General features: G+C 20.1%; 1 protein-coding gene across 1 annotated transcript; it reads right to left on the minus strand.

Moving 5' to 3' along the window:
* Positions 1-352: 352 nt before the first annotated feature.
* On the minus strand, positions 353-9009 carry Bma-cutl-8 (Uncharacterized protein; the record flags this gene model as incomplete). The annotated part of the gene is made up of 14 exons (XM_043080828.1): positions 353-423; positions 1505-1739; positions 1987-2076; positions 2563-2732; positions 3077-3167; positions 3410-3548; positions 5090-5325; positions 5566-5731; positions 5841-5919; positions 6214-6380; positions 7484-7572; positions 7839-7892; positions 8392-8519; positions 8898-9009. The coding sequence occupies 14 exons, from the start codon at positions 9007-9009 to the stop codon at positions 353-355; spliced, it is 1827 nt and encodes a 608-aa protein (XP_042936762.1).
* Positions 9010-13143: the final 4134 nt, after the last annotated feature.

Consider the following 13143-nt stretch of genomic DNA (forward strand, 5'->3'; position numbering starts at 1 on the left):
ATTTTTTAATTTTTTTCAAATTAATATCAATACTATATTAATATGGTTTATTATCATTGCTATTGTTACTATTATTATTATTAATAATATTATCATTATAATTAATATTATTATTGTTATTTTTATTATTATTATTATCATTTCCATATTTGAAAAGACTGGAGAAAATTTTTTTTTCAATCAAAAAGAAAACATTTTTTTTTCAAGCGTATATAAAATTAATTGAAATTCTCCATTTTCATATTCATGCAGATTTTTCAAATTAAAAATTGACAATTGAAATTTTATTTAGATAAGCATAATCAACTAATTAATTTTATTCATTTATCAATACAGGTATTTTTTTATTGATTTAATCATATGATACTGCATAATATCTGTTGATCAACGAATGTTTTGATAGCAGTGCTGCTAATGTCGATCCTGAAAATGGAAATTAATTAAATTAATTTATTAACAAAATACCGTATATTGTACTAAAAATAAAATTAGATTATTAAGTAGATAGATAATTTAAAATTTAATTAACAAAATATTTGACAAATAAAATTTATCAGTTAAATTGTAACTATGCAATGTAATAGCAAAATTAAATAAAATTATTTAAAATTTGTTGCAGAATATTTTATTGTATTTGCAAAAATGAGTAAATTAATTTGTGCTTTATTAACAAAAATATATATTAAATGTTTTAAATTATTTTTTACTCTCTATAAAACAATTTAAGGATAACTATAATATAAAAGAGCACTCAATTTCATTTTAATAATTTAACTTTAAAAAAAATTTTTTTATTTTAGTCCACTAATTAGTTAAAACAAAAGAACAATCTATTTTATTCTACCAATTAGTAAGATTTTTGAAAATTTACTTTAAATTTATTAATAGCAAATGAGTAAATAATGAATTTTTCTACTCCTTTAAAACTATGCAAATCAAATTTTACACACTATTTTCACCATAAGAATAATAAATATAAGTTTAAAATTAAAATTAAAAAAGTTTTACCTTTTCAAATTTTGATAAGCGAAAATACATAAATAAGGTAGCAATAAATAATGCAACGGAAATAGCACCCAAACTTAATGCAACAACAAATAATCCTTCCCTGCTAATTATACAACTATTTGCTGTTAGCACTGAAACATAATTTACCTATCATTGATAATTTCATTTTGAAATTTACTGATTATCATTAATTATTATCACATCCTTATTTATGATAGCTGACATGATTAGAACACTTTATCACTGATGATAACATCAATAATTGTCATCAATCGTTGACATTAGTACTTCTCAATAGCATTATGGCAATTATTATTATCACTGACTAACTGCACTATCAATGTATTATCATTAATATTTATCACTAGCAAATCTTTTTGACAGTTAAATTCTTATCATAGATTAAATTAAATATTTCAAAAACAGTGATAAGATGAAATTATTGTGTGAAAAAATAGCCTAAACTAACTTAAATGAATGAAAAATAAAAATTTACTTTTTTTATTTTTTAATTGATTAGCAACTGGTGGCTCTTCATCCAAATCATAAATAATTAATTGGCCAGCAATCATTGTTGAGCCTAGGCCATTATTGTCATGTATCGTTGGCAATACTGTGTCAACATTTTGAGCCAACAAATGATTATTTTTATTTTCCGGATTTTCCGGATCAATAATAGATGTTTCTGCTATTAATGGCTTATCAGCTAGTCGAACTGAATCCCAAAATACCTAAAAATGATCAAGAAAAAGAAATGAAAACATTTTTTTGAGATATTTTTTCTATAAAATTTTGCTTTTTTTTTTTTGTTAATCTGTAAATTTTAAATATAACAAAATTTATTATGGTTTTTTTAAAAAAAACAAAACAAAAAACTTTGTAAATAAGTGTTAAACAAATTATTTGCATAAAGTTTTATTTACTTATTATTTTTAACTGATAACAAAATAAAAAAAAGAAAAGAAAAAATGATAATACCTTGAATGTTTTGATTTTATCACCACGTCTATATTTTCCTTTTATATTTGATGATTTTGTTGTCATCTTAGTCATTTTATTTTCTTCCATCTATAAATTAAAAAAAAAAAAATTTTATTTAGTCACGTACGTGACGTGACATCAAAGGAAAATTTAATTTAACATACGTAAATTCATTTTTTCATTTCATGTTAAATAAAATAAAAAAAGATTTTTTTTTCATGCATAAAAAGGAGCACTTTTAGAATTTGTGACCTTCTAATTTTTTTTTTTCTTTTAATTTGACAAATGTGAATTTTCTTCTCTTTTAATTTAATAATAAAAAAAAAAAAAAGCCTGAAACTTGAAATTTGTTTTGCATTTTTCTTCTTACTTACTTAATTTAATATGAAATTTGAAGTTTTGCTTCACTTTTACAACATATATTATATATTATTTTTATATTAATAATTTTATTAAAATTAATCAAAATTAAATTTCTTTTTTTTTTTTTTTTGAAATGAAATTTATATAATTTTTTTGTTTACATTAATATGAGAAAGGATTACAAATTTCAAATATTATTATAGTAGTAACCTGATTTATTAAATAATCATAACTTCGCATAAGTGCTCGACGATTTTCCACCGAATCATGAAACATTTTCTGTAATGAATCAGCATTTACTTGATCCGGTAAATTAGCCAAAAAATCATTTAAATTTGATCCAACTGTTATATCTTCATATTCAGTTTCTTTATATTCTTCTGAAATGATGATGATATTATTGCAAAAAAAAAAAAAAAAACATTATTTGAATTTTTTTATTTCAAAAAACAAAATTAAATTTGAAATTTATTTTGATAAAATTATTAATTCAAATTAATTTTACTCAATCAAATGTTAATATAATTTTCATTAATCTGATAATGCAAATGAATTTATTAGTATCAACAAAATTTATTGTAAACAGATTTGCATTCATTAATTCGTCTTTTTTGTTTTTGTTTTTGTTTTTTTTTTTTTAAATTGTTGATAAAAATTTTGTTTTAATGAATATTTTAATTCTAATTTCTTTCGCTTTTTTTTTTTTTTTTTTGTTGAAAATTACTTTTGCTAGTTTGTTTTCCAGTTTCTTTATCAATATGTCTTGTGTCAATATTGTAATCATCAGTTGTTTCAAAAATTGTTGTCACCAATGCCTAAAATAAATTTACCAATTAATATTTATTAAAATGCTCAGAAAAAAAAAAAAAAAAAAAGGAAATGTTTTAAAAAAGAAAAGGAAAACTTTAAAATTTCGATAAATAAAAAAAAAGAAAACACTTTGTTGCGACAATTTTTATAAATGTCAAAAAAAAAAGTAAATAAATATGTTGCAAATTGCTTTTCTTCATTTATTTATTTATTTTTTTTTTAAAAATGAAAAACTGATAAATAAAACCTTATCAGTTGTAGCTGTTGATAATTTCTGTTTTGCTATTATCCTTGGATGTTCTTCATTCCTTAGACCATTTTGCGCTAATGTCGCATATTCTAATTCATCATAAATTCCATCACCTTCTTCATTTTCTATCGCATTCCTTAAATTAAATGCAAATAAAAGTCTTTTTTTTTTTTTTTAATTTTGTTAAATTTCAAAAATTACAATCATCACTTAATTGACATAAAGATTTGTCCTATATTAATTATAAGTTAATTAAACTTTTACTAGTTTTAACTTTTTTTTTTTTTTAATTTTGTTAAATTTCAAAAATTACAATCATCACTTAATTCACATAAAGATTTGTCCTATATTAATTATAAGTTAATTAAACTTTTACTAGTTTTAACTTTTTTTTTTTTTTAATTTTGTTAAATTTCAAAAATTACAATCATCACTTAATTGACATAAAGATTTGTCCTATATTAATTATAAGTTAATTAAACTTTTACTAGTTTTAACTTTTTTTTTTTTTTAATTTTGTTAAATTTCAAAAATTACAATCATCACTTAATTCACATAAAGATTTGTCCTATATTAATTATAAGTTAATTAAACTTTTACTAGTTTTAACTTTTTTTTTTTTTTAATTTTGTTAAATTTCAAAAATTACAATCATCACTTAATTCACATAAAGATTTGTCCTATATTAATTATAAGTTAATTAAACTTTTACTAGTTTTAACTTTTTTTTTTTTTTAATTTTGTTAAATTTCAAAAATTACAATCATCACTTAATTCACATAAAGATTTGTCCTATATTAATTATAAGTTAATTAAACTTTTACTAGTTTTAACTTTTTTTTTTTTTTAATTTTGTTAAATTTCAAAAATTACAATCATCACTTAATTCACATAAAGATTTGTCCTATATTAATTATAAGTTAATTAAACTTTTACTAGTTTTAACTTTTTTTTTTTTTAATTTTGTTAAATTTCAAAAATTACAATCATCACTTAATTCACATAAAGATTTGTCCTATATTAATTATAAGTTAATTAAACTTTTACTAGTTTTAACTTTTTTTTTTTTTTAATTTTGTTAAATTTCAAAAATTACAATCATCACTTAATTGACATAAAGATTTGTCCTATATTAATTATAAGTTAATTAAACTTTTACTAGTTTTAACTTTTTTTTTTTTTAATTTTGTTAAATTTCAAAAATTACAATCATCACTTAATTGACATAAAGATTTGTCCTATATTAATTATAAGTTAATTAAACTTTTACTAGTTTTAACTTTTTTTTTTTTTAATTTTGTTAAATTTCAAAATTACAATCATCACTTAATTCACATAAAGATTTGTCCTATATTAATTATAAGTTAATTAAACTTTTACTAGTTTTAACTTTTTTTTTTTTTAATTTTGTTAAATTTCAAAAATTACAATCATCACTTAATTCACATAAAGATTTGTCCTATATTAATTATAAGTTAATTAAACTTTTACTAGTTTTAAATTAATCTATTCATACATACAATAAAAAAAAAAAAAAAAATGACATCAAAAAATTCAAAATAGAAATTAAAACGTTTTTTTTTTATTTTATCCTCCAAAAAGAACGAAAAAACTTTATTCTTCATTTTAATTAAAAATTAAAAAAAATTTTTTTTTCAATATTTTACAAAATTAGACCTAGCATTTTCTTCTGAATATTCATCGATTGATTTTGCATTAATTGCCATTTCACTTTCCAAATTTTCAATTTTTGACCTTTCTCTGTTCTTTGCTGTTTTCGTAGTTGTTGATGATGATGATGATGATGATGTTAATGAAAACGGTTTTATTCGTCCGGAAATTTCTTGTCCTTCATGTATCCCGTTTGTACCGTATGCATTATTATTATTAATTTGTGATGAACATGATGGTGGCTAAATTTTTTTTTTTTTTTTTTTCAATTTATTATTTGTTTTTTTTCATTTCAATAAATAATCCATTTTTTCATGTTTTACTTTAACTTTTAATATTTACAAAAATATTTTAATTATTTTAAAAAGTAGTAAAAATTTTCATAAAAAAAAAAAAAAAATTTGAAATTAATAAAAAACTAAAAATTTCTTCCTATCTTTTTTTTTTTTTAAATTTTATTTTTTAAAAAAAAAACAATTTACCGTTATTCCACTACACATTCCTTCTTTTTTCATACACATTTGAATTTGACAAAAGAACCAAACACCTGGTCGATCAGCAAATTTGAATACCATACTTTCACCATAAGCACGTTGCAAATCAGATGAATAACGTATACCCGTAATGAGAATTGGATCAATTGAACATCTGTATTCTCTTTTTTTTTTTTAAATTTTTAATTTTTAATAAAATTAAAAAAAAAAAAATCAACAACAGAATAAATTATCATTTTCCATATTTAAATTCAATAACAAACCCATTTGAATCAATAACTTCGCTACGTTTACCAAATCCATCAGTAACATAACAATTATTTATAAGTATGCCATACATTTCTATAAAAAAATGATCAGATAAAATTATTATTTTAATTCATAAATTTTTTTTTTTTTTTTTTGTATAAAGAAAAAAATTTCATTTAATTTTTTTTTCTTTCTTTCTTTTTTTTTTTTTTTTTTTTTTTTTTTAGCATATAAAATAAGTTAATATAGGTTAATACTTGTAATGTAATATTTAAAAAAATATAAAAATTGCTTTAAAATTATATAATAAATTAAAAATGATTAAATATTATTGTAAATCAATGATTAGCATGAGAATAGCTTTAAAAAATTGTTCAAATTTCTTACGATCATCACAGTGCCATTGATGAAGTACTCGATCACCAATTCGAGCATATTTAATTCTAGGTCCAGCAGGTTTCCCAGCTTCAATATCATCAATACTACTTGCATGAATACTATATGAGCAACCTGGAATTGGATGACGTGCTTCCATTTCTGTTGTTGCAATCATACTGAAATTATCAAATTAATAATAATTAAATATGAAAAGATATATTTTTATTAATAATATAAATTTTCTCCCTCATTTTTTAATGAAATTATCATAATTTTTAAGTAATATTTAATAAATCTATGATAGGAAATATCAATAATAGCTTAAATTAAAATTAAACATTTTCATTTTCATTAATTAAGTAATATTTATAAATCTATTATAGAGCTTATCAATATTAATTTTAATTATAATTAAATTCAAAATTGAAATGTTTCCGTTGATCCTTTATTGTTATTGTAACATAAATTATATATACATTTCTATTCATAAAGTGAATAGATATGATTAATTTGATTAGAATTAAAAGAATAAAATGGAATAAAAGATAAATGAAAAATTAAATTTGTAAAAGAGAAGAAAAAATCTTTAAATGCTATTTTTTATTCCTTAAAAATTTTAAAAACTTAAAAATTGAAAATTATTTTCTCTATAGATAATTCAACAAAAACTTAATTGCTTAATTCTTGCATTTAATTTTGTTAAAACATTTAAATCACATAAAAAACTGTGCCATTGAATAATGCAAAATAAGAAAAACGTTTTTTGGAAAAAAAAAAATAATTAAACCTTAAAAAAAAAAAAAAAGTAGGAGAAATGGAGACAGGAAATATGGCCTAAATTTAAATTTTCATTCCTATTTCTACATCCTCTCTCTCTCCCTCTCTCTTTACTTTTCTCTTTCTCTCTTTGACCTATTTTTTAAAGGTATAATAATTTAAAATTATATATATAGGTATATAAAGAATGAATGCTATAATTACATCTATTAATAAGATTCAAATTTCACTCCTTCTACAGCAATATTAATTATACTAACTTCAACCAATCATTTCCTAAGTATGAAATAAAATTATTTCTGATATTAAACAAAAAAAAAAAGAAAAATTTTCTTTTTATTTTTCAAATTTATTAGATAATAATCAAAATTTGCTGCAAAAAAAAAAATTTCTTTTGTTTGTATAAATTTGCAAAAACAATAATTGAAATTTATTTAAAATTTATTAATAATTTAAAAAAGAGAGAATAAAAAAAAAGTTTTTATTTTTTTCCAAATTATACCTAACACCAAATTTAGCAGTTAATCCATGGCTAGCTTCCTCGAAAAAACATTTAACATGAAATGCTTGATCAACTTTTGTAATAAATAACTGAAATTATTATAGTTCAATGATTAAAACAAATTAATTTAATTAACAAACATTTCAAATACTAAACAAAATATAATTTAAAATATTAAACTCTTTCTCATCTATAATAATATCATTTATTGATTAATCTAAAAGAATTTTGAAATTTTAAAATTGCTCAAAATTCAAAAAATAGATAAAATTTAAAGTAAATAATTTTAAAATAACAAGAGTGTTGATTATTTCAAAAATTTATAAATAATTAAACAAATTATTGAAAAGCAAACTGTATGAAATGAAACAACAATAGTAATGCCATAATACATTCCTCGTGGATCAATCTGAAATGGTTTTCAAAATTTGAAATTGTTTACAATTAAAATTAAAGTAAACAAAATTTAAAATAGTATTATTGTGTGATCATCGAATTGTCACAGCTTATTTACTGTTAGTCATTACAATATTATGTCCAGCTTTTATTCAAATGAACTTTGACCTAAGGTTAACAATTGCTGGGACAATACCTAGGGTAGAACAGGACAAATGCATTAAAAAATTTCATCAACCACATTTTTTTGTTAATTATCGACAATTAATTAATTTAAACTGCCAAAATGTAAACAAATTCAAAAGTGTCAATTGTTAAACTATTTCAGTTTATTGCAATTAAATTAATTTAATAATTAATACACTAAAGTTTTCCTTCAAAATGATTAATACTTTTAATTTTTTCGTTTTTTTTTTTAAAAAAAAAATATTTACTACATTGAATAATTTAAATGTTTATACAGAACAAAATGAAATGAATCGGATTAAGAGAGTTTATTCCGGATTACTTACGGATCGTAAGCTTCTCATGCCACATGTTCCAAATTTTAAAAACATATGTGGTTTCGTTGTCCTTTCTTGAGCAAAATTATCCTTAATGCATGCGGAATTGTCCGCTTTTCCTTTCGCATAAATTCGACCTGTTAAAAATTTTATAAATTTATAATTATAAAGAGACAAAATGGAATACAGAAGATTATGAAATTATTTAATTAAAAATAATTATTGATTGATCATAGCGTAACTTTTTTATTATTACTACTATTACTATTATTATTAAGATTATTATTATTGTTATTTTTATTATTACTATTATTTACAATTCATAATTAGTAATTAAACTATTTTATTTGATGTCAAACAAACAAATACTTTTTGATTTAGCAATGATAAAATTAATATAAAAGTAATAACATCGAATTAATTTAATTACAAATGATTCATATTAAAATGAGTAATTAATAATTTTGCCATGGCATTTACTATTTTAATAATCAAATTGAACTGAAAATTATTACCATTGAATATTTTTCGAGTTTTAACAAAAATACGAATTTCTTCATCAAGACATTCGATATCTGGATCACCAATGATATCATTATCAATTGTTATTGCTACCACATAATCCATCACTAGTAACAGTATCTTTAAAATAGAAAAATATTTTGTTTACAATTACAAAATAAACAAAAATGGTAAAGAGATGAAAGGTTGTTTATTTCATTACTTTTTTACAAAGGCTATTATAAACAAAAAATGATAAAAGGGAAAGGGCAATTTTAATAATACTTTTAACAAATACATTTTTAATTAAAATTTATTTATCTTATCCTTTCCTTTTTTTTTTTTTTTTGTTTTTATTAATTTTTATTTTTGTGTTTAATGATATTTCTTCTAAAATTACACGAAAAATTTCATTATTTTTTATTATAAATTTAATTTTATTAATGTTTTATGAATTATTCAAATTTTTTAAAGCTAATTGAGCAAATTATACCGTTGCTAGTAGCATTTGTATGGGAAGAAAATAATTCATCGCCCGTTTTTCATAGTACAATGATTCCGGAAATTTATTTGTTTATTGATATTTCTTCTAAAAATATACGAACCCAATATTTGAAGGTATCCAATGTTATTTCTATTTTTATATATAAAATTATTAATTTCAGTGCTATTTAAAAAAAAAAAAAAAAAAACAAACCAAAAATTTTTAAGATTTTAAATAAAACCAAAATCAAACTATTTTACATAAATTCATTTTTTTTAAGAAATAGTATTAAATAAAAAAAAAAAAAAACAAGTAATTTGTATTTCTTATAAATTTCATTGGCTATTAATTTTAAAATACGTCGTTTTTTTTTTCAACTTAAAAAAAAAAACAAATATTCTTAAAGAAAATTTTTTTTTTTTTACTTTTTATTTCGCTTTTTTTTTAAAGTCAAGTATTTTATAATGAATTACTAAAGATTAAAATTACTCTAACTATTGAAAACGAAAAAAAACTTAGTTATAAATGTTAGCAATTATTGAATTTAATAATTGTCAATGAAATGAATAAATTAAAATATATAAATTCTAGACAGGAAAATAAGAGAGTTAAAAATTAGCAAAAACGATTAGCTAAATTATTTGTTAAAATTAATGGAAATGGACATTAATGATAATTAAGCTAATCATTAAAATATCATGCATAAATAATATTAATTATTTAATTAAAACTATGAATAAAAATGAATCAAAATGGATTTCCAATTTGACAAACCTCTAATGACATATGCAATGGTCATCTATCTGATGAATTATTTATGAAATGATGATCGGATGATAATTATGGAAGTTTGAAAAAGATTTGACAATAGAAACAGGAAGATAGAATAGGATTTATCTTTTCCTGGAAAAATACCGCCTCATCTCATTTCAATCCAAATTATCATCGTCATCCTATCATCCTACCTACTTTTCTTTTCTTTTTTTTTTCACCTCCGCCTCTTACATCATCCATAGATGATGTCTCTCAGAAATGAATCCTCGATAACTATAATTAGAAATTATAGCAAAAAAAAAAAATCAAAAAAGAGAAACCAAAAATCTTTTCATTTTAACATTTGCGCATTACTTTCTTTTAATTTAATTTCATAATAAGAAAAGAAAACAAAAATAACTTTTACAAATTCTTTTTTTTTCTCTTTTACTTTTTAAATTTTAGCAAAAACAAAAGAAAAGAAAAGGCAAGTTTTTTAGATTTTAATTACAAAAATTTAATTTTTAGTATGAATGTTTGGTACAAATATTAGCATGAAATTTTAGTTAAAAATAAAGTTTTGAATAAAATAGAGGAAAAGGTTTTATTAACTTTTTAATGAACATTTCACTCATATTTTATTTGTTTTATTTTATTTCTTTACACAGAAGGGAAATTTAAAACACTGAAGTACTAGAATATTTTAATACAAAAGCATTTAAATATTTTTAATTTGATTTCTAAATTTATCTCAAATGATTTTATCAAATATTTTCTTTTTTTCCATTTTTAGTTTCTCAATTTTCTCAAAAGAAAATCAATTTTCATTTTCTATTTCATTTCCATTTCAAATAACAGTCTGATAGTTTATGTAACAAACATATTTAAATTTACAGTTGTAAATATCTTTTTTAAAAATTACTAAAACTCGAAGTAACTGATTAATCATTTCGAACAGTTCAAGTAATTGAATTCAATAGCTATAGTTTGCAAAATTTTTTGCATTTTTAAGTATTATAATATATTTTTTCAAAAAAGAAAAAACATAAAATATTTTTTTTCACAACAATTTAGCAATTTTATTCAAATTGAATATTACGATAAATTTTTTTGTATAATATTCTAATTAAAGAAATAATTTTGTAATAAAAATATAAATTTCGTAGTTACTTCTATTCTTTTTCTCTCCATTATTTTATAAAATATTAAAGAAATAGTTTAAAAAGTTTCAAAAACATTTTTTTTTAATAGAATATTTTTCCTTTTTTTTGCTACTTTGTTTATCTAAAAAAAAAAAGAAAAATTCAAACATAAAAAAATTACATTTATAAAGCAATCATTAAGAAAAATTATTAATTACTATCGCAAAAAAAAGTGAACCGTACAATTTTTTCGCAATTTTTTTTTTTTTTTAAATTCAAATCATTACTTTTCATTACCAATCAATTTTAATCGCTTCAGTTAATCTTTTCTTAAAATACAAAATAATATATTCGTCTTCTTCTCCTCAATCATTCATATTTCTGCTTACAAAAATACGACCATTTCAGATAATTTAAATAATTTGATAATTGCAATCAATTTATCAATCTACCAATCCACTTCTCACACATCGTCTCATATCATTGCAATTTGAAAAATTTTGATGAAAATTTAGAATTTATTATTTATAATTTTAATTTTGGTTAATTTCTCAAAATTGCTGTTTTGAAAGTTTTTTTAATTTTTTGTTTTATGGGATTGTTTATTTTTAGCATGAATTTGTCGTTTTTTATTTTTATTCATTTGTTTATTTGTTTACATTTTCACTTATTTATTTACTATTTTTTTTTTTTTTGGGAAAAATCAACAAATTTGTTCACTACAAATTTATTGTTCAAAAAATGATATTTCCTGATCACTAATTTCCATAATTCGGTGATTAAAATCATTTCTTCAGATAGTTCCGATATGAAAATTAGTACGTGAATTGATAATGATATAGTTTTTAAATTGTAAATTTCACTATAAATATTAGCATGAGATAGTTTTTTAATTGGATTGAAAAAGAAAGTAATATAGAAAAGTGTAAAGAAAAAAAAGAGTATAACTGCTTCAATTTAAATAATAAATTAAAGAAAAATAAAGTTATTCTAACCCTTTCGAACAGTTTTTTGCATTTCTTCTTTGACTGTAGTGTTTTTTTTTTAAAAAAAAAAAATCGTATTTTTTATTTTCTGAATCAAAAATAGCATTTTAAATAAAAATAAAAAAATATAGTACTTTCGTTTTAAATACTATCTACTTTTTTTTCTTTTTTTTTTTTTTTTTTTTTTTTTCCATTTTTGATGATAAAATTTCAGTTTGAACCTTTAAAACTGCTAAAATCGACACTCATACATGTGCCAGTTGATGCCAAAATTATTGAAAACAATATGGTTCTATGGAATGACATCAAAGTGACATACTTTGTGCGAAAAGCATAACGCAATGATACACTATGTGAACAAAAAGCATCAGAGTTCTATATGAAAAGCACATCAAAATGATATATTCAGAAGGATGTCAAGGTGATATACTTCATATGGAAGTGTATCAAAGTGATGCACTGTGTAAAAAGGGTATCAAAATGAGATACATATTTCGTGGATTAACACCGATATATGGTTACGTAAATATGCATTGGTATAACTGTGAAACTGGATTCATCTATTTAAATTTATGTCACTTTTAAGGCATATATTTAAAGTGTGTGTATGTATATGAAAATTACATATAATCAAGAGTGGAAATCATTAATTACAAATTATAAGAATTTTGTTAGTGAGAAATTTATTTTTAAACTTTTTTTTTTTCCGTTTTTCATCTCAATTTCTCATAAAATTCTACACATTCTTGATTATTTCATCAATTGATAATAACAATTTAAAAAATTTATAACAATTTATGTATCTAAAAGTGTTAATTTATATTTGTTAGAAAGGATTGTTTGATACATCGTTGTTGCAATTCTTTTCATACTCCAATTATTTCTCATAGCATTT

Source organism: Brugia malayi, assembly GCF_000002995.4.
Source record: "Brugia malayi strain FR3 genome assembly, contig: Bm_v4_Chr3_scaffold_001, whole genome shotgun sequence".
NCBI classification, from domain to species: Eukaryota; Metazoa; Nematoda; class Chromadorea; order Rhabditida; family Onchocercidae; genus Brugia; species Brugia malayi.